This window comes from Lates calcarifer, linkage group LG17, assembly GCF_001640805.2.
Source record: "Lates calcarifer isolate ASB-BC8 linkage group LG17, TLL_Latcal_v3, whole genome shotgun sequence".
Taxonomy (NCBI): domain Eukaryota; kingdom Metazoa; phylum Chordata; class Actinopteri; family Centropomidae; genus Lates; species Lates calcarifer.
The window spans coordinates 23,154,674-23,172,884 of NC_066849.1; the positions used below are offsets into that span (position 1 = coordinate 23,154,674).

Consider the following 18,211-nt stretch of genomic DNA (forward strand, 5'->3'; position numbering starts at 1 on the left):
CTTTATTTTCATCGACTCATAAACCATCTTTTTTACTTTGTGCAGGAGGCGTTGGACTACTTTATGAAACAGATGAATGATGCTCACCATGGAGGATGGACCACTAAGATGGACTGGATATTCCACACAATTAGACAGCATGCACTAAACTGATCTCCTGCACACAAACAAAAAAAAACACCGGTTCCACCATGAGGAGTATTTACTTCAGCCAGACACAGCATTAGTAGTCTTTCAAGGAATTTCAGTTCTGTTACAGCAGACACCAGTGCCATTTGTGTTTATTTAAAAAATGGTTTCTGTTTTTCTGCATTAACATCTGCCTCTTTCACGTGGTCTCGACGATGCTCTCGCATTACCCTCTGCTTGATTTGGGGACTAAAGGAGAGTTTTCCCTCACGTCCTGGTGAAGATGTGTGCCCTATATGGCCGATGCTTGCATCTCTGACTACTATGCTTCCTCTATTTTTTGCCCAACACGAACAAACCAAGGAAAGTTCACCCCTTACTCTGCTGCTCTTGGAGGAGACATACAAATTTGGACAAAACAGCATAAAGAAGACGCGTCTGCCAAGCTATCAATGTAGCCACAATGGGAGTTCAACTTGCTGCTCTTCTGCTGTAGTAGTGCTGCACTGTGGCTCCACCCCAGACAGAAGGTGCTTGGGAATTTTTTTTTTTTTTTTTAATCTCATCGCTGCTGAGAAGATAGCGGGCACAAGAAACTGTCTGCATTATCCAACATAACGGAAGTGTTACTCAAATTTGTTGTATAGTGCAGGATTACTGGAGAAAGGGGGACTTCTATGATGACTACCGCTGCACAGTCTTCCACCATCTTTGTGGTGACGTTGCCCCTCTGAGCTGATTTGTTGTCAGCCTTTCCACCTTGTTACCCTTTGTGAGGAAATTTCAAAGCTCAAAAAAAAAAAAAAACTGCACTGCAGAAGAGTGTCTCTGCAGTCTCTCATGGCCTCAATGAAACAGCACTCCACTCTTGGGAACATTAGTTGGTGGTGCAGCTTAGACTCATGCATAAACTTCAGGGTGATGATGCCTCTCCATCAAAAAAACAAACAAAAAACAGCACTTAGAAATACCTGAATAATATACAGATTTATTATGACTTTTTAAATTTATTTATGTAACTAGTTTCTTTCAGTTTATACACAGGCAAAACCCTAACTCTGTGTAAATATATTTGGAGTTTTTTTTTCCCCCTTTCTTTCTTTGTTGACCTGTTTGCAGCTTCTTCTGGCTACCATGAGTGCAACTGCTTTCCTCTGTTTTCTCGATCATGGAGTTTTCTCATAATCGTAAATTAAGACTGCTGATGCTCTTTTTGCTCCAGTCACTTTTAAGTTCAACATCTCATTTCACCGTATCAGTAGACCCCAGTTTCTGTTTTCATTGTGGCTAGTTTGCAGCCCTACTATGAATTTTAAAGATGAATTTGTTTTCGGGAAGCAAAACGGCAAGAGTGAAAGTGCCAGTCTCACATTTTATGAGTAATGGGACCTATTTTAAGCCTCTGGCTGTCTGTTTGTGAGCGAGCAGAGGCCCAGGGGAATGTCATGTCTTCCTGTTGATAAAATGCCTTGGCGTCACAGCACAACACTCCACAACACTGCACACTGCTAAGCCCTACAAACTCTGCATACGCAAGTTATAGTAAGCAAACCATGAAAGCACTATTAACTTGAAAAGCCTGGCAGTTTATAGGAAGAGCTAGATTTGATCTTCAGTGTGTATTATTTGTATTTCTAATGTTCTGTTAGGTTGATGGTCTTTAGCATGTCCTTCATTAGAATGTCTTTAAAATGTTGACTCATGGACAAAAGTACATTTTAACTTGTTTATCACAGATTTGGTGGATATTTTTTATCCAGAACAACTTTCTCTGAGCCTAAAACCCTGGCAGTATTTGAGCCATGATTTCTGTTGCCAGGTCTTGTTAAAGCCATGCTCTATACTTTTTTGTTTTTTGTTTTTGTCTTTCCCCAACAGAAACACTTGAGCATGTAGGTATTTCAATATTATCAAGTCCCAGTGCAATGGTAGTTAGATCGTCTGCAGTGAAACAAGTGAAGCAGCACGTGTGCGAAATGTAGTTAGGAGAAGGATTTAAAGAAATCCTTCATGTTTGATTGGATTGTATGCCACTGTGATTGGTGTGTGGTTTACACCGGTATATTGCATTTTAACTGTTGTGTCTACGCATTTTAAGCTGTTAGCGTGTCATATGAAGTGTTTTGGTTATGGTTTGGGTTGGGGGTTAGATAGTACAGTGATGTGAAAAGAAAACAAATAGCCAAGCACAGTTAATGTCTACAACCATAGCTCAAACTTTGTTTTTTTACATTTCCAGAATGTACAGGTCTAATGTATTAGCTATGGTTGTGGCTGTGTTCCAGGACAAGAACACGTTAACTGTGCTTACCCATTTTTTTGCTTTTCACGTGTCATTTCACACTTCATCTCTGTACTGACTAACCCTCATCCTATCCTTAATCCTAACCCTACTCAGAATGGTATTAAATGACACATAAAAAGCCTATAATGTGCAGACATGAAATGTAAAATATCCCTGTAAACATGGAAGATTTTGTTGCAAAATGGAGGTGTAAAAAAGAAAAAGTTAAAATATACTGAGGCAGGGTGGGGCAAGATTAGCTGATTGTCACAATCACATTTCATTGGATTATTATGTGTATATGCCCCTGAATTTAAGATTTAATATTTGAATTCTTAACGGAAAGAGAAAAAGGAGGATTTTTTATGTAAAGATTGTCAAAAATGTTTTTTTTTACATATATGTTACATAGAACTAGAGAGAACTCAACAATCAATGCGGGGACACAGGATTACAGCACAGAAAATGCATTTTTATTTCACTGTCTTCAAAGCAGCCTATAGCTGGCTGGTCTCTGGAGATAGTAATTTGGGAATTTTCTCAGAAATTATCATTAAGAAAAAGGTGCACAGAACCGTGAATGGCAACGTTTCTCACGTACTGAGAACCTCTGGTATGGCGAGCTTTGCCGAGGAGAGAATGTAGCGTTTCACAAGAAGAAGTTGCCTCAGAGCAGCCTCACAATATATTCAGAGAGACAGTTGGATATGTGCGTAGCTAAATTATTATCCTAGTAACCCCACAATATGAAATTCAATCTTTGTCAGCAGAAAAGAAAAGTCTGCACTTTGCTGATTGTATTGAAAAGCCAAAGTTGTGGTCTGTTCTGATGTGGCGCATGTGTTTGATGTCGTATTACTGCAGCATTAATGGCTAGAATGTATTTAACTGCTAACATGGACCTTATGTGCACTCATCTTTTTATTATTATTATTATTATTATTATTATTGTTTTTACATCAGCCACATTTTCAGATGTAGTGCCACTAAAAACGCACCGTAGGTTTATCAGCAGAAAGCTCCTCTCCCCTTCACCGATCCTTCGTTTTTCTTGACGTGCCAAATCAGGCGTTGATGAGGCCTGTGAAAGCTTAATGCTGGAATTGCATCATGCAGTAAGGCATATCAGTTACAGACTTTCGAAGTTTAAAAAAAAAAAAGGAAAAGGTTGGGGTATGCACTAAAAAAAAAATCAAGTTCTCAATGCCTTTTTGTTAAAAAGGACTCTGTAAGAAGAAAGTTAGCCTAGTATGCATGTTTCTGAAGCAGCATAACCAGTATGTATGATGTACATTTTGAAGCAGCATTAAGCAGTATGTATGTACAGTTACAGTCTAACCTCTTTTTCTATTGGCAGGCTTCATGTGTGACAAACCTGTAGTGTTGTTATCTTAAATATCCTTTGCCATATATCCTCCAGAGTGATTGTGTGAGCGTCTGTGTGTCCATATGCATTAATTGTCTTTTCTGTACAGGTTGCAGAGCTTCATTGGCGGGCCCCAATGAAAACCCACACTATGTATGTATGTATGTGTGTGTGTATACATGTCTGTGTGTCTGTGTGTGTGACGACACTTAACTGTTGCAGTGATGGTGTCTCTAAACGTTTTGTAAGCCTTTTTCCCCCCACTGGCTGCTCTGTGCCAGAGAAGAAGAAAAAAAATTGCTGAAGCTTTTTGCATCGTTTGTAAGGAAACAAAAGAGGAGGAAACTTTTTTCATACATCAGTTGTAAACGTTTTACTTGAAATGTCACGAATCAGAACCACAGCTGTGTTGGTTTAGAGTTGAGATGCGACAGGTGCAGTGTTTGTTTAGTGCTGATTGTGTGTGTGAGAGCGTGTGTGTGTGTTTGTATTGTGCTGCACGTAAAAGCAGCGAAGGTTAAAGCATTTGTGTCTGAAACTGGCAGTGAATGTCACTGATGCCACAGTCCTACATTTCAGAGTGAAGAAGTAACTATTTCTTGAACTGATGAAGGACTAAAGTTGCTTGAGTCCAAATTTCTAAAATCAGTTGCAGGGGCAAACTGACTGTGAAGAAATATTTAATAAGATTCAATCATGTTATGATCTTTTCCATTCTCAGCCTCAAAATCATGCGAATGAGGTCCAGCACCGAGGCGTTGTCACGTCTGTTGAATTAGTGCAGGGGTTCTGCAATAATTGTTGCACTAGTTTTCCCTCCCTTAAGTGAAGGATTTGATGGCACCCTGTCTTTATGCTCCCTTAACTGTCAGCTCATCAATTAAAAAAAACAGGCTCATATTTACAAATCTGCTCGTCACGGGGTCTGTTAATCACATGATCTGACCTGTGATTCCAAGACAAACAGTGAACATAATAACATGAACACCCAGAAAATAAAATGCAATTCAATGCAATATCCACACAGGAAAATACTACCTTTGTGACGCTTACAGTATCGTAATGTTCTGTTTTAGGTGACTGTCTTTACTCTTAGGGTGTTTCTGTTCCTTGTTCACCAGTGTTCAGGTTATTGTGTCCACCACCCTGATATTTAGTGAACACGGCCACAGTTACTTTAGTTTTTAACACAAATTGTGTTTCTAAAAAGCCTTTGAATGAGGCGAACAGAATGAATGTCAAGGGTTTAAAACTCTGCGGCAAATTGTGCAGGTTGTTGATCAATTTTGATACATTTTTAAGGCATCTCAAAATTCTCACCTTAAAGAGGAATACTGACTAACAGGTTTGTGGTCTCATGTTCTTTTCTGTATGCAGTACTGTAAACTACATTACAGTGTGTCACTAATATATTTCCATAACATACCATGCTGTCAGAACCTTAACCTATACTATGAATGAATGTACAACGGGCCAATGTATTGTTTTTCACAGCCTACCTGCATGAGATTGGGTAAAGGTGAATATTCTTCCTCTTGCTACATTTTTTTTTTTCATTTAGTCTGCTTGGCAGCCATACAGATGTTTATAAATTAATGCCTTAGGTTTGCTCCCTGTAGGAACAGTTTCTAGTTCATTCTCACAATAACCTGCGTTTTTATTTATGAACGTGTATATTGTGTTTTGTTTTTTTGGCTCCCTGGTCACAGAGTAAAGGTTTGTACCCTGACTGACTGGCTGGTCATCTGAGTGTTCTGTGAAGATGTACAAATAAATTTGTTAAACATTCACCCGCCTGTGTTTGCTCTTGCAGTTCGACTGTACAGCAGGCCTCTTTACAAAATCTTGCTTAATTGAGTACTGTAATGTGTGATCGACAGTAAGCATTTTGTAAAGTTTTATCTGCCATGTTCAACTATAATGACTCATTGTTGATTTTTGTTTTATTTCCAGGGTTTCCACTGTCAATCAAATATCCTGGAAGATAAAAACATTCCTGAAAAGGAAAATTCAGGGAATTTGTTGTTTTCCTGGAGAAGACAAGTACTGCAGGTACTTACACCAATTAACAGGAAAATATGTCAGTGCTAGCATTAAAAAAAAAAAAAAAAAGCAACAACATTAAAAGACCATGTGGAAGATCTTGCCCCACATAAAAGATCATCTGGGTCAGTGAAAGTGCTACTACTTTGTTAAGGGGCGTCCTGGGACACTGTCAGGAGAAAAACACAGTCTGAGTATTGTATTGAAAACAGGAAGCTTTTACAGGAAGAGAAGCATTTAAAAGACATATATATTCACACATAGAACCAGCACAAACGACTAAGTTTTATTTTTCTTCTATTTTCTCACATCTCTAATAAATGGACAGCGAGGGCACTTAATCACTCATTGCTTTGATTTAGTCAGTTAAGAAATGATACCAAACTGATGCCTGTTTTCCTCCTCAGTGTAGACCATCATCGTTTCAGTCCTTACTTTTCCAGTGCTTACTTGGGAGTCGGAAAAAAAAACTGGTTGCTTTCTCTTTTTTCACGTAAACTGGCTGTTTTATTGTTTTATTAACGCAACCCTCTTGCTTTTAGTTTTAAGATCTGCATAACACCCCTGAAGAGGCGCTCTCCAAAAAAAAAAATAATAATAATCCTTGCAATGCAACTAGAAGACTGGCCTACAAAACCAAACCACAATCTGTTTGGAAAGTGTGGACATTATTTTGAATATAAATGAGGAGAACTTTATCCCAGCAGGTCTGTATCACTTAAGACCCCGTCTGTTGACGGGGTGGCGCCCACCTCTACAGTAGCCTCCGTAGGAGCTCCAGGCGCACCAGGAGCGACCGGGTTGAAAGGTTTCCAGGGCTTGGACGGGCAGTGGAGAGGGTGAGCCTTCGCAGCTTCTGCAGGTGAAGCGGACGGTTTGGTACCTGTGGCGTCCTCCTCAGACGATTCTTCTTTAGCTGCGGCCTGGGAGGGGGATTGTGAGGAAGCACCTGTAGGTTGAGGTGGAGGTGCAGCTGGAGCGGAGGGGCGGACGTTTAACAGAAAGTTCCTGAGTGGAGACCAGCCGGGAGGACGACGCCTGGTGAACACCTGAGGAAAAGAAGATGGTATGTGGATGAACGAGCAGATTGAGAAATCACCTGAAATTCCTCATTGGTGTAAAAAAAAAAAAAAAACATTTTCTGACAACACGCATGTAAGGGTTCATGTTAGGATACGTTAGTACGAGAACGTACAGGTGCATTGAGATCAGATTTTTAGCTAGGTACTTTTTCTACGAACTTTTTGAAGCCCCTCTTATACTTGAAGATATAGTTGGTAAATTTCAGAATAATGTCAAAAGGACAGTGGCCAGAAACACCAGTACAAATGGATGTTGTCTGTGTCTAAGTTGGGGGTTGTTCTGCCCCCAAATGACCAGGAAAAAAAAGAAAGAAACAACCTATGCATCTTCATCTTTAAACCTGCAATGTGAAACTTCTGTCTCCCCCTTCTGGCAGAAAGAGTAATTACACTCTGTTTGTTTGCACCGTCTGTAACCCTTCTTCTGAGCTGAGTTTCTTTTTATCTGGAGCAATGAAAACTTTTCTTGGACACTTCCTAGGTTTATTTGCCATAGAAAAAAAATGTCAAAATGATTTCTCATATTTTACTATATTATGAAAAGTGGGTCTCACCGTGGGAGGCAGTTGACCCGGTTCACACTGCATCTGGGCCTGGGGGGGCTCAAGTCTCCATGGGGCTACATCTACTGTAGAGTTGCAGTTTGAATACTCCTGCAAACATAAATACACACAGACACCATTGAGTTAAATAAGCCTAAAAAAGATCACATAATGTCAGTGGTGATGTGTTTTCCATACTTACCACATTCTTTTCATCAGGGACACACAGCTCGTTCAGGTCTTTGTGTTCATCCTTGGCGCAGGTGGTTCTCCTCATATCGAATCTCACCTTGAACCTGAAACCTGCGACCACCTGCACCAAATACATAGACATAGTAGGTAGAAAAGAAAGCCTTTTTTCCCTGCTTCCACTCCCTTCATTTTGCCCTATCAGTACCTGTCTGGTGGCATGGCCAATAGTGTGCAGGGTGAACAGGTGAGTGGAGTCGGAGATGGAGTTATACTTGGAGATGGAGACAGAGAGAGGAACATTCAGGTCCTCTGAGTTCTCGTCAATCTCCACAGGGCAGCCCAAACAGTCAGCTTTCTCTGAGACAACGTAGTCGTCTGGAGAGGAAGCAGAGATCACGTAAGAACGCAGCAGAATGAGCAAATGGCTAATGCAGCTGGGAGTTAGCACAAGACAACAGTGCCAGAATCAGGCACAGGAAGTTCAGTAGTAATGCCGAACTGTAGATCAGTTAAAAAGACTTGGAAGTCATCAAAAACCAGTGTTCATCTCCATTATTTAGAAAGGAAACTTTGAAGATATAAAGAATCATGAACAAAGTTTGGTGTGTTTGTCAAAGCAGCAAAACCTCTGGCTCCAGAATTGATAGGCTTTGTTTTCTGCACATGAAAACTGCTCAACAGACTGCCCAACAGAATTATTTACCACTCGTGGCAGCAGAGGGCACTCATGCTCGGCATAAATTACTTTGTGTTGCTTTAACACAGAGAGAAATTTTCCATGCCCAGCCTCTACAACTTACAAAACATTTTGGAAACAGGATAGAGAACACATAAGATCTGTTTACTGTAGGCCAACAGCAGGCTGGTTAGGCAAACATTAAAGTCTAGACTATGCCACCGCCTTTTATGGAGAGATGAGTTAATATTGTGCTCTCACTATTTGCAGATAGTGTTGATATATTACACAATCAGCCTTCCCCTTGTGTATCCCGTCTGCCCACCAGTGTACATTTTCCTCAATGACTCACTGTTTTCTAAACACTCTCCTGTGATAAACAGAGTCATGGTGGACGATACTGCAGAGATTCAGAATATTATCCAGTCATGATCATGAACAAAGCTTGGAAGATGAAAAACTGTCGCTATTACTGGTCTCAGTTTTTCTCATTATGTGGGATAACACTTGAAATGGGTCGATTCCCCCAGTGGGGCCATCACACGACAAGTGAAGTAATGAGTATTAATGAGCCACTAGTTCCACAGTTAATGTCTTAAATGAGGTCCCAAGTTGAAAAAGTTTTCAGAGTGATCTTGCTTATTAGGAGCATTTTTAAACAATCTTCACTTAATCACTCATTGCAAGAGTTCGAGATTATTTCACACCGCTGAAAACATGAGACAAGGCAAGGCTTTATCTTATATTGAGATTTTCTGTTATGTTTTTGGTAATATTCATGGAAATCATTCAGGATTATTCCACCATGTTCTCACATTGTTCCATGGTGGTTAACCCTACAGTCATACCAGATGTGTAACGTATTCACAGCACGTGAAACCAAATACAAACAAAGTATATCTCCTATGAAATGAGCTGAATGGATTGTGGATTAGTGTTAATAATGGGTTTTATTGTGATGTAACTGTCACTGCTGTTCATCTGTAGCCTTTTCTCAAGTCTGTAGTTTGTCAGAAAGTGAGAAATGTCACTTGGGGCAGAAATTCATGATATCTCCGACTTTAAAAGTCATTGATGAGGTTGATATGAATCTTTTTTTTCCCACCTGGCTGCTCGAAAATAAGGTTTAAAAACTAGGTGAGGTGAATGCTGCCTTAGATTTACATTGAGCCAGCAGTTAGCTTAGCTTAGCATAAAAACTGGGAACAGATAGCCTGGCGCTGTCCAGGTGCAACACGCTGGCACAGTGCTAAATTAATTCTGTTGATCTAATTCTTGTTATGTGAGACTATAGTTTGACTAATATTATGTTGTTGTTTATTTTAAATAGGATTTATAAAGTGTAACATCGTTCACAACATCAGATGTTGACCTCAGTTTTCCTCCCTTTAGTCTGAGAGAATGGCATCAGCCTTTTCATCTAAGAAAGCAAAATGTTGATATATTTCTATAAGTAAAAATATTTCACTATGCTGGCATCTTATTCTGGATTTACTTCTGTCATAACTTTTAGAAACAACAATTGTATCCACCTAACTCCTGTTCGTTCATTCATTCACTCACTCACTCACTCACCGAGCAGACAATCCACTGTTTCAGTGTGTGTTTCTGTCTCTGTCATGAAGACTGTGGCATTGCATAAAAGCGGCTTCTGGAGGAACAACAGAAGAGATTATGTTTTCATTGTAATTAGTGATATAAATAAAAATATAACTATTGCTACCAACTTCAGCTTTAAATGTTCCTGCAGCTTTGTTTACAGTGAAGTCAATTCTTCATATTTTCTCCACAGATGTGAGTGGAGAACGTGAATATCAGCTGTACTTCATCCCATCATCACTACCTTGCGTCCATAGGGCAGATAGTCACAGTCAGTCCAGGGTTTGTCGCTCCCAGCTAGACAGTCACTCCTCCTGCTGGTGAACTGCAGTTCGTACACCGAGCCCGAGCTGTTTTCCTTCTGCAGAGAGAAACAGTCTACCAGAGGTCAAAGTGTCTGAACATGTTTTCCCGGAATTTCTTGGTTGTCATCCTGCAGCTTTAGTTCCTGTTGGTTCATCGCCTTCCAGTTTCAGCTCTGAAATGAGCCATGTGGACTTTTAAAGAAGGCATCAACCACATCAGATCTATTCACATCTGAGTCTTTGACACAGCATTGACAGAATTTTGTTTTTAAACTAACTACCGAACATTTCAGATAGAAATGAACTTTCTTCTTTTTATATTCTCCATTTCTTTCTCCTTTCTCCTCATGTAGAGCATTATAAGTTAAAGTAAGAGCTGTTTTTGTGTGTGCTGTAAATGTAAATAATTCATCCTTTTTTTTTAGTTTAAATAACAGCTGTATATGAAGCAGGTGAACATCTGAACGTCGCTGTACCTTGATGGATTTATGTATCTGAAAGAGGGCCAGCTTATATCCAGTGCTCAACTTCTCATTGAACTTATGCACAGCGTTGCTGGCGGCCTTCTCTGCAACTGGGTTGTCACAGAACATCGGGACGACAGGCCCCGACTCCACTGCCTCCTGGACAAGAAGAAGAAGAAGAAGCATTACCACGGAGAACTGATAAACTAAAGCAGAAGTTTCTCCGGCCTTGGCATCTGGACCCCTCGAGGGTTTGCAAGATAAGTCAGAGAGGCTGTGATTGAGATGATTCACAAGCTAGGGAAAGAAAAAAACATTTCTGCAATAAAAAAAAAATCGGTCTGACTTTCTTCAAATCCCACGCCTTTTTGGTGAAATACTTTAAAAAATGAAATCAAGTGAAAACCACTCTTTATCTGAACTGCTACCATACAACTACATACATTCACTCAAGTGCATTTTTGTTATACTTGTACTCTCTTTGATTATTTCAATTTTCTGCAGTTTTATACTTCTGCTGCACTACAAGAGAAAATATTGTATTTTTTGCCTGGCTAAATGCCTAAAATAAATAACACTGCCAGCAGGTCAGTTTTCTGAATCTGTAGCTGTCAAATAAATCATGCTTATAATCCATAATTAAGTACATTTACTCCAATACTGTGAATTCTCATTTTATGCTACTTGATACTTTGTACTACACTCATTCTCCACAGTTCAGAGTCAAACACTGTACATTTAACTGGCTGCTTAAGTTACTGGTTAATTTGCACCATTTTATACAAACCATATTATCAAAAAACAAATTATGATGATGTATTTTTATATGTAAGTAGATAGCCTACAACATTAAAATGCTGTTTACATGATATTGGATCAGTAATAATATACAACCATATAATATATATGTTGTATAATACTCTGACAGTTGACACACTTTAACTACATTTTGTAAGCAGAATTTTTGTATTTTACTTCTGAATACAGGCCTTTTACTTGTTAGGGAGTATTTTAACTCTGGGATTTTACTACTTTTATTGAAATAAAGTATCTGAACACTTCTTCCACCCCTGCTGTAATCCCTCAGCAGCTAGTCTTTATGCCAGAAAGCCAGCTAGACGTTATGGGTTCAGATACTCACCTGCCCTAAGACGGAGCTGTGGAGGCACAGCAGGGCCAGCACACACAGGCCCACTCCACTCCTCATTGTCTGATCCTGATCAATGTTTGTCTCTGCTCTGCTACAAAGGCATAGAAAAGGCAAATGTCACACTTTCAGCTGTAGTTTATTACTATCATGTCCAAATGACCTCCTAACTCTGACAGTGTTCGCGGGATCAATCTAAAATTCCTTATTTGTGGCTAAAAAAAAAGCACGTTTATAATTTTTGAGATGTAATATAAAGAGTTAGTGATGCAGTACTCACGGTTTCTGAATGTGGAGGCCTGCTGTCGATCCTGTTGAGTTTGAGGATGAAAAACCCGACTCCTCTCCACACAGGGATGGACGATGAGTGAGTGCAGTTCTCCTGAAACTGTAGGTGGGAATCCAGAGAAATGATGATGACACACAGAAAGACGCATACACAGAGGACAGGAGGGCACAGAGGACACACACACACACACACACACACACACACAAAGACACACATTAATGATCAAAACGCTTAGTCGGTGAAAGGAGAGTAAATGTTTGCTTTTTTGTTTGCCCTCCTACCTGTCGAGTCAATACAGCAGTCATTATCAGCAAGAGAGAGGGAGAGAGCATTTGAGGAGATGAACTAACTTCCCTCATTAGTGACTTTTGAGAGCAAACACTCTCACACATGTACTCACAAAATAAACCACAGAAAGAGTTGATCTGCACTGACGGGCAGCAAAAAATCCCCAAGACTGTATGTGTTAAGGGGGGTTCACTGTGTGTGTGTGTGTGTGCGTGTGGTCAGTGTGTGTTTTTGTGTGTTTTAACTGGTACTTTGTCCCTGTCGACCTTTAGCCTATACCACTCTGATTTCCCCACTGCTCCTCTGTGAAATGAGGTGAGCTACACTCCATGTGCTACATGTATCATACAGACATTGTGTTTGCTTCGTCTTTGTGTGATTGCAGGGATATGGCAAGTTCACAGAGTGCACAGAGGTCACCCCACCTGCAGACTGATGATGATGATGACAGCACACCAAGATTTCAACCTACAGTATGTGACTCACAGGTCATTGACTGTGGTAACATTTAGAGAATCACTTTACGTCCATCATGTACAAAAGTATAATTCTGCCCTCTTGTGGTTACACTGTTACACTGCTGATTGGAAGCACATTTGATGAGTAAACCACAGATAGATCAGTGTGCACATACACACCTGTACATACATTAACTAATACACACAATGTGAATCAGTGGGAATGTGCCAGACTAAGGTGCAATATTAAATTAAGTCATCGGGGCTAGTTTATGTGCCTATCTACAGTGTTGGAAGAAGCATTTACATTTTCTACTTAAGAAAAAGTACCAATACACAGATGTAAAATTACTCCATTACAAGTAAAAGTCCTGCATCAAGAGAAAGTGTCGTGAAAGTATTAAAGTAAAAGTACTTGTCTGATCTCTCTGATTGATACATTATTATATATGACATTATTAGAGGATTAATACTGAAGTTACTGTTGCAGCTGTTGGAGGTGGAGCTGGTCTAAAACCAGACTCCTGAGATGATTAATGTGGGAGGAAAGAAGAAAAACAAAATTCTGATTCACAAATCTTCAATTTTTGGTGAAATATACTTTATTTGGTAAACATCTCAAACATCTAACATGTGACTCTGACCACACACTGTTGTACTTCATCTTAAAAAGTGGCCAGTAACTAAAGCTGTCGAAATGAATATGGTGCAGTAGAAAGTACAGTATTTCTCTCTGAAATGTAGTGAAGTGGAGGTAGAAAGTCGCAGAGTAAAATACAAGTACCTCAAACTAAAACTTAAGTGCAGTACTTAAATGCACTTTTCACCACTGTCTGCTGCAAAATTAAATGGGACATATTACTAAATAGATTTGTGTGTAACTGAAGAGGAAAATATAGCATTAAAATACATTTAACAATATCAGTATTAATTTACTTCCAGAGAAGACAGATTCATCCGATGTAATTCAAAGAGGAACATGACGAGGACTGTGGAGTTTATGTTAATATTGTCATATATTTATTACATATTTATTACTGTGTTCAGTGGAGCAGCCTTTGACTCAGACGCTTCACAGTTTAACTGACATGAGTTCATCATCAGAGGCGTCAGCTCTGCCCTGCCTCCGCTGACGCTTTACTTCCTCTGCAGGAGTCTTTTAGTTGTGTAGGTGCTCAGCAGTTTCACTCTGAACCACCAAACTACAGCTGCAGCACTCCCACTGCACTTCTAATCTAGTCACATTGTTCTACTCTTTTTTACTTCTTTTCTTTTCTTTTCTTTTCTTTTCTAACTATGACGCTACAGAGTCACGCAGGTGGATGGCGTCTCTTTCTCCTGGCTGTTATTCTTCCAGGTAAGTTTGATAATATTCAAATGTCATTTCACCCTCAGATGATATAAACTGTCTGTAACTCAAACATTTCAGTAAGAATAATGAAGGTTTCCACACCTTTGCCACACAGTGTTGTGCTTTTCAAATTTATCTTCTGCAGGAAAACATAAAAAATACTATCTGTCTTTGATATTTTGGACATGTGAACCTGTGATTTATTAAGTCTTTACAGTCTTATCGTAAATGTTGGTCTTCTTTTCTCTTCAAAGAATGCAGTACAACACTTTCATGGTGTCACTGCAGTTTCCTGTCCCTCACAGTGATCGTTGCTTGTGTGGTCTTCAGTGGTCCCACACACTCTGCCTTTCTCACTTTGTGGTTTAACACACACAGATGACTTGACAATGCATCATTACATCCACAAATAAAACATGTGGTATCTTTGAAATGCAGGAAAGAGAATTATGTTTGAATATTGTTATTTAATGCCTTTATGTTATTGCCAATCATCTGTCAGTGTTACTACTCTGACTACTGATCTACCATGCCAATGAAGCTTATTTGAATTTGAATTGAAATTGTGTCTGTAGCTTTCAAGCTGTTTTTTTAAATCATATGTTAAATTATTTAAAATGATGGTGATTATTACTGATTGAAGTTGTGTTTAATAAAATTACATTAGTTAATTATAGTGGGCCCACAGGATCATGCATGCGGCCCAGAGCCCTCTTCCAGTTTTGTTCCGTAAAGCAAGCAGCAGATTAAATATGTCCCTGTGGAGACATGTATACTCTGTCTACACCCTTGGTAAAAATTACTAAGTTGCCAGTAGTAATGGTTTATTGATTGATTGATTTTGAATCGTTGCCACCTTGGTCTCTTCCTCCACCAGGCGTCCACCTCCAGAGTAATGGCAGCTCAGTCCAGCCTGCCTCTGACTCTAAGGCTCAGATCTACCGGCCGGTCCTGCAGCCCTCTGAAGCTATTCCTCCAATAGGTATACATACAAACAGAGAGCATAAAAGCAACTGTAAAATATTACTTCTAGTACTTTTTGTGAGGGTTTTTGAACATAGATGGCACTAAATGGTATGAAAACTTCAGCAGGAAGCTGAAGCAAGTTTGATCAGCACAGGATAGTGAGCGGCGTGAGATCTCAATTTATTCTCAAGACACTGACTGAGACACTGATGTTATAGATGATCATATCACATAATTGTGTCCATTATAGAACTCACATTACAGTTGGTACTTTACTGGTGTGTGTGTGTGTGTGTGTGTGGTGCACAGGGAACTACATTCTGAACAGCCCCAATGGGAAACCCTGCATCAAAGCCACAATGGGAGCCGAGTACATCATCAACGAAAAGAAGGTTAAAGCCTGTGACTGGCTCAGCACTGTGTGTGTGTGTATGTGTATGTGTGTCTGTGTGTGTGTGTGTGTGTGTGTGTGTGTGTGTGTGTATGTGTGCATGTGTGTCCTGTGTGTTTCTCTCAGTGTTTATCTGTTTTTTTAGTATTTCACAGAAAGAGTGTGATAGTGTCAGCATCTCTTTATGATGTGTTACAAGTTGGTTTCATTGTTCAAACTGTAAAAACTGAAACTGCCATCAGCTTTTTTTTAAATAAAAAGAAAGCCAGACTGTGATCCAGCACAGAAAAAAGCATTCTTCTGTATCGGTGTGTAGATATGTGCTCTCATTTGTCTCCAATATAAGTAACAAGTGTTAATTTTAGTCACATTTTTGCACAAATAAAAAAAGAAAGTGATGATGATGACTTGTGTCACTGTCCAGTGATATAAAGTGATATTTCTCTCCTGTGTGCTCTCAGAGGACCTGGTATTTCAACCTGGACCCCTCCAGGGTTGAAGTCAGCGGTTACTGTAGCAAGGACTCTGCTGTTCTCTCTCTTGCGATGCCGAACAACGGTGCCAGTCTGCAGCTCACCTTCCAAAAGGTACAAAACCCAGAGAATTTTGGTTTCCACATCCATATTAATTTGATTTAAACTACTTAACTGTATGTCATAGGAACATCATTCAGTTGTGCATTTGAGCATTAGCAAAATAAAAAAGATGAAATGATGTTTGTTTACCCAGAAAAATGTGCATCTGTTCAGATTTCAGGGGATTTATGAATCTCTGTATTCTTGTCCCCAGGAGAAGAACGTTTTCTACATTACCAAGCTGACTGCTGATGTGTCTCCTGTACCTGTTTGTCAAAGATGTTCCAGTAAGAAAACAAGACAGATAATAAACATGAATATTTCTATCTCTGATTTTGAGGAATAACCTGCAAACTCTTACTGTCTCTGTTCCACCCAGACAAAACTTACTCTGGCTTGTTGGAGCATGAGAAGTTGTTCAAAACAACTAATGGTCAGAGCTTCAACTGCAAATCTGAGAATCTGCTACTGGTGTCATCTGAGATGAAGATCAAGCTGGTCCCTCTGAAGATGCAGGCCTTCACTCTGCCCAGCAACGGGCAATATGGAAAAGGTGATTGAGCTGAACCACTCCTGAGCTGTTGAATGAAAAACCAGAGAGCTCATGAGATGACTAAGAAGACGGGAAAGCACAAACAATATATTTCTGTGACCCAAAATTGTGTTTTAGACTTGTGCTGTCTTGTGCTTCCTCTCTGGTGGTCAAACCAGGTAAAAACACATGGACAGATAAATGCACAAGTTTTTTTCATGCTTAAAAATACACACATTTTCATATCTATCAACCTCTCTGTGTTTTGGAAGTGTTTTCTACAGTTGGATCAGGTTATGCTCTTGCTTTTAGAACACTTTTAAAAACATCTTTAATCATCTTTAGTATCCCATTTGGCTTTAGCGTGGTTCAAAAGCCATAATAAATGTCAAAATTTAAAAGAGGAAGCTTTGAAAAGATGGTTGCAGTCCATGCTTTCTCTTTTTTCTGTCTTTATTACTCTCAGACATCTGAGACAGAAACCTGATGAAAAGCCTGATTTGTGACCATCTGTAGTGACTGAAAAAAAAATATGATTTACTGAGAATGAGACATGGTTTCTGAAGATTTAACGATGGACAGTGTTTACGACCAGTATGAAGTTGGTGCAGAATGGTAAGTTTCTTCACCATGAAATTGTCAGTGTTGTTATGTTCTGCTCAGTGATGAATGATAGGAAACAATATTTTGATAAGGCCTGTGCTGAAAAGCAGTAAACCTGTCCATACACTACAACTTTGTTCGAACAGGATACCTATAGTGTTTAGGTGCTTCATAAACAAAATGCTCCATAATTTAACAAAATTCTCCTGTGCTCTCACTCTCATGTTTCAGAGATGGAGTGCTGGGCCGACTTCAACAAGCGAGTCATTCCCATCGTCATCGGGGCCACGGTGGTGGGCCTCTTCCTGATCATAGTGCTGACCTTCCTGTTCGTCAAAGATCGTCGCAGACAAGGTTACGACAGGCTCTGAGCTCGCTGGGAAACTGGATGGAGATTAGCTCTGTCTCAAAGAATATCTCACACTCTGCTACTGTTACAAACAGTTCTCAAGCTTCTCCTCCTTAACCCGTATTTGACTTTTTTATTTCAGGAGTGTTGAATCTTTAATTGCAAAAATATTATTAAATGTTTACATTCTCTTAGTGACAGGTATGCATTTCATTTGTCTCTGCTTCCCCTGCTGTTTGTTGTAATATATATTCTGATTTGTTGTGTTTTCAACAGTTATGTAATAAAAAAAAGAGATAGTGTGCTGAAAGTTAGATATTGAATCTTTAATTAAACTGGCAATATAAATGAACCAGATAATTCTATAATGTGATTTATAATAATTTAAAGATGACAGAAGACGTGAGCCTCAACTCTTGAACTGAAGTGACACGGCTACTGCAGAATAAACATTATAGATGGAAACATACAAATTAATACATTAAATATATGTATACTCGGTCACATTCACACATACACTTGTAAAGTGAGTTCTTCTCCATTTTAAGTCCTGTGTCAGACAGACTGTTAGATGAGTTAA

General features: G+C 39.4%; 3 protein-coding genes across 7 annotated transcripts in view; 2 read left to right on the forward strand and 1 right to left on the reverse strand.

Moving 5' to 3' along the window:
* LOC108880106 (phosphatidylinositol 4,5-bisphosphate 3-kinase catalytic subunit alpha isoform) overlaps positions 1-6,188 on the forward strand; it is a 27,595-nt gene extending 21,407 nt beyond the window's left edge. For both annotated transcript variants that reach the window (XM_018671532.2, XM_018671534.2), the window contains one exon: positions 46-6,188. In XM_018671532.2, coding sequence (XP_018527048.1) covers positions 46-153 — 108 coding nt within the window. In that variant the 3' untranslated portion in view covers positions 154-6,188. The remainder of the gene's footprint in view (positions 1-45) is intronic.
* Positions 6,084-12,276, reverse strand: kng1 (kininogen 1). Of its 3 annotated transcripts, none has more exons than XM_018671537.2 (9): positions 12,110-12,276; positions 11,824-11,923; positions 10,695-10,841; positions 10,158-10,274; positions 9,890-9,962; positions 7,844-8,013; positions 7,649-7,759; positions 7,459-7,557; positions 6,084-6,871 (listed from the first exon to the last, which is right to left on the reverse strand). In XM_018671537.2, exons 2-9 carry the CDS (start codon positions 11,887-11,889, stop codon positions 6,518-6,520), a joined length of 1,137 nt encoding a protein of 378 aa, XP_018527053.1. In that variant the 5' UTR covers positions 11,890-11,923; positions 12,110-12,276; the 3' UTR covers positions 6,084-6,517. The 3 variants fall into 3 exon arrangements, with proteins under 3 accessions (XP_018527053.1, XP_018527051.1, XP_018527052.1); XM_018671535.2 differs by having other exon boundaries at positions 9,890-9,965; XM_018671536.2 differs by having other exon boundaries at positions 9,890-9,965; positions 11,824-11,920; positions 12,110-12,273.
* Positions 12,277-12,763: 487 nt separating this feature from the next.
* Positions 12,764-17,983, forward strand: LOC108880108 (uncharacterized). 2 transcript variants are annotated; one of them, XM_018671538.2, is made up of 8 exons: positions 12,764-12,879; positions 14,173-14,221; positions 15,093-15,197; positions 15,491-15,573; positions 16,034-16,159; positions 16,362-16,434; positions 16,527-16,700; positions 17,514-17,983. In XM_018671538.2, exons 1-8 carry the CDS (start codon positions 12,796-12,798, stop codon positions 17,651-17,653), a joined length of 834 nt encoding a protein of 277 aa, XP_018527054.2. In that variant the 5' UTR covers positions 12,764-12,795; the 3' UTR covers positions 17,654-17,983. The 2 variants fall into 2 exon arrangements, with proteins under 2 accessions (XP_018527054.2, XP_018527055.2); XM_018671539.2 differs by having other exon boundaries at positions 12,778-12,894.
* Positions 17,984-18,211: the final 228 nt, after the last annotated feature.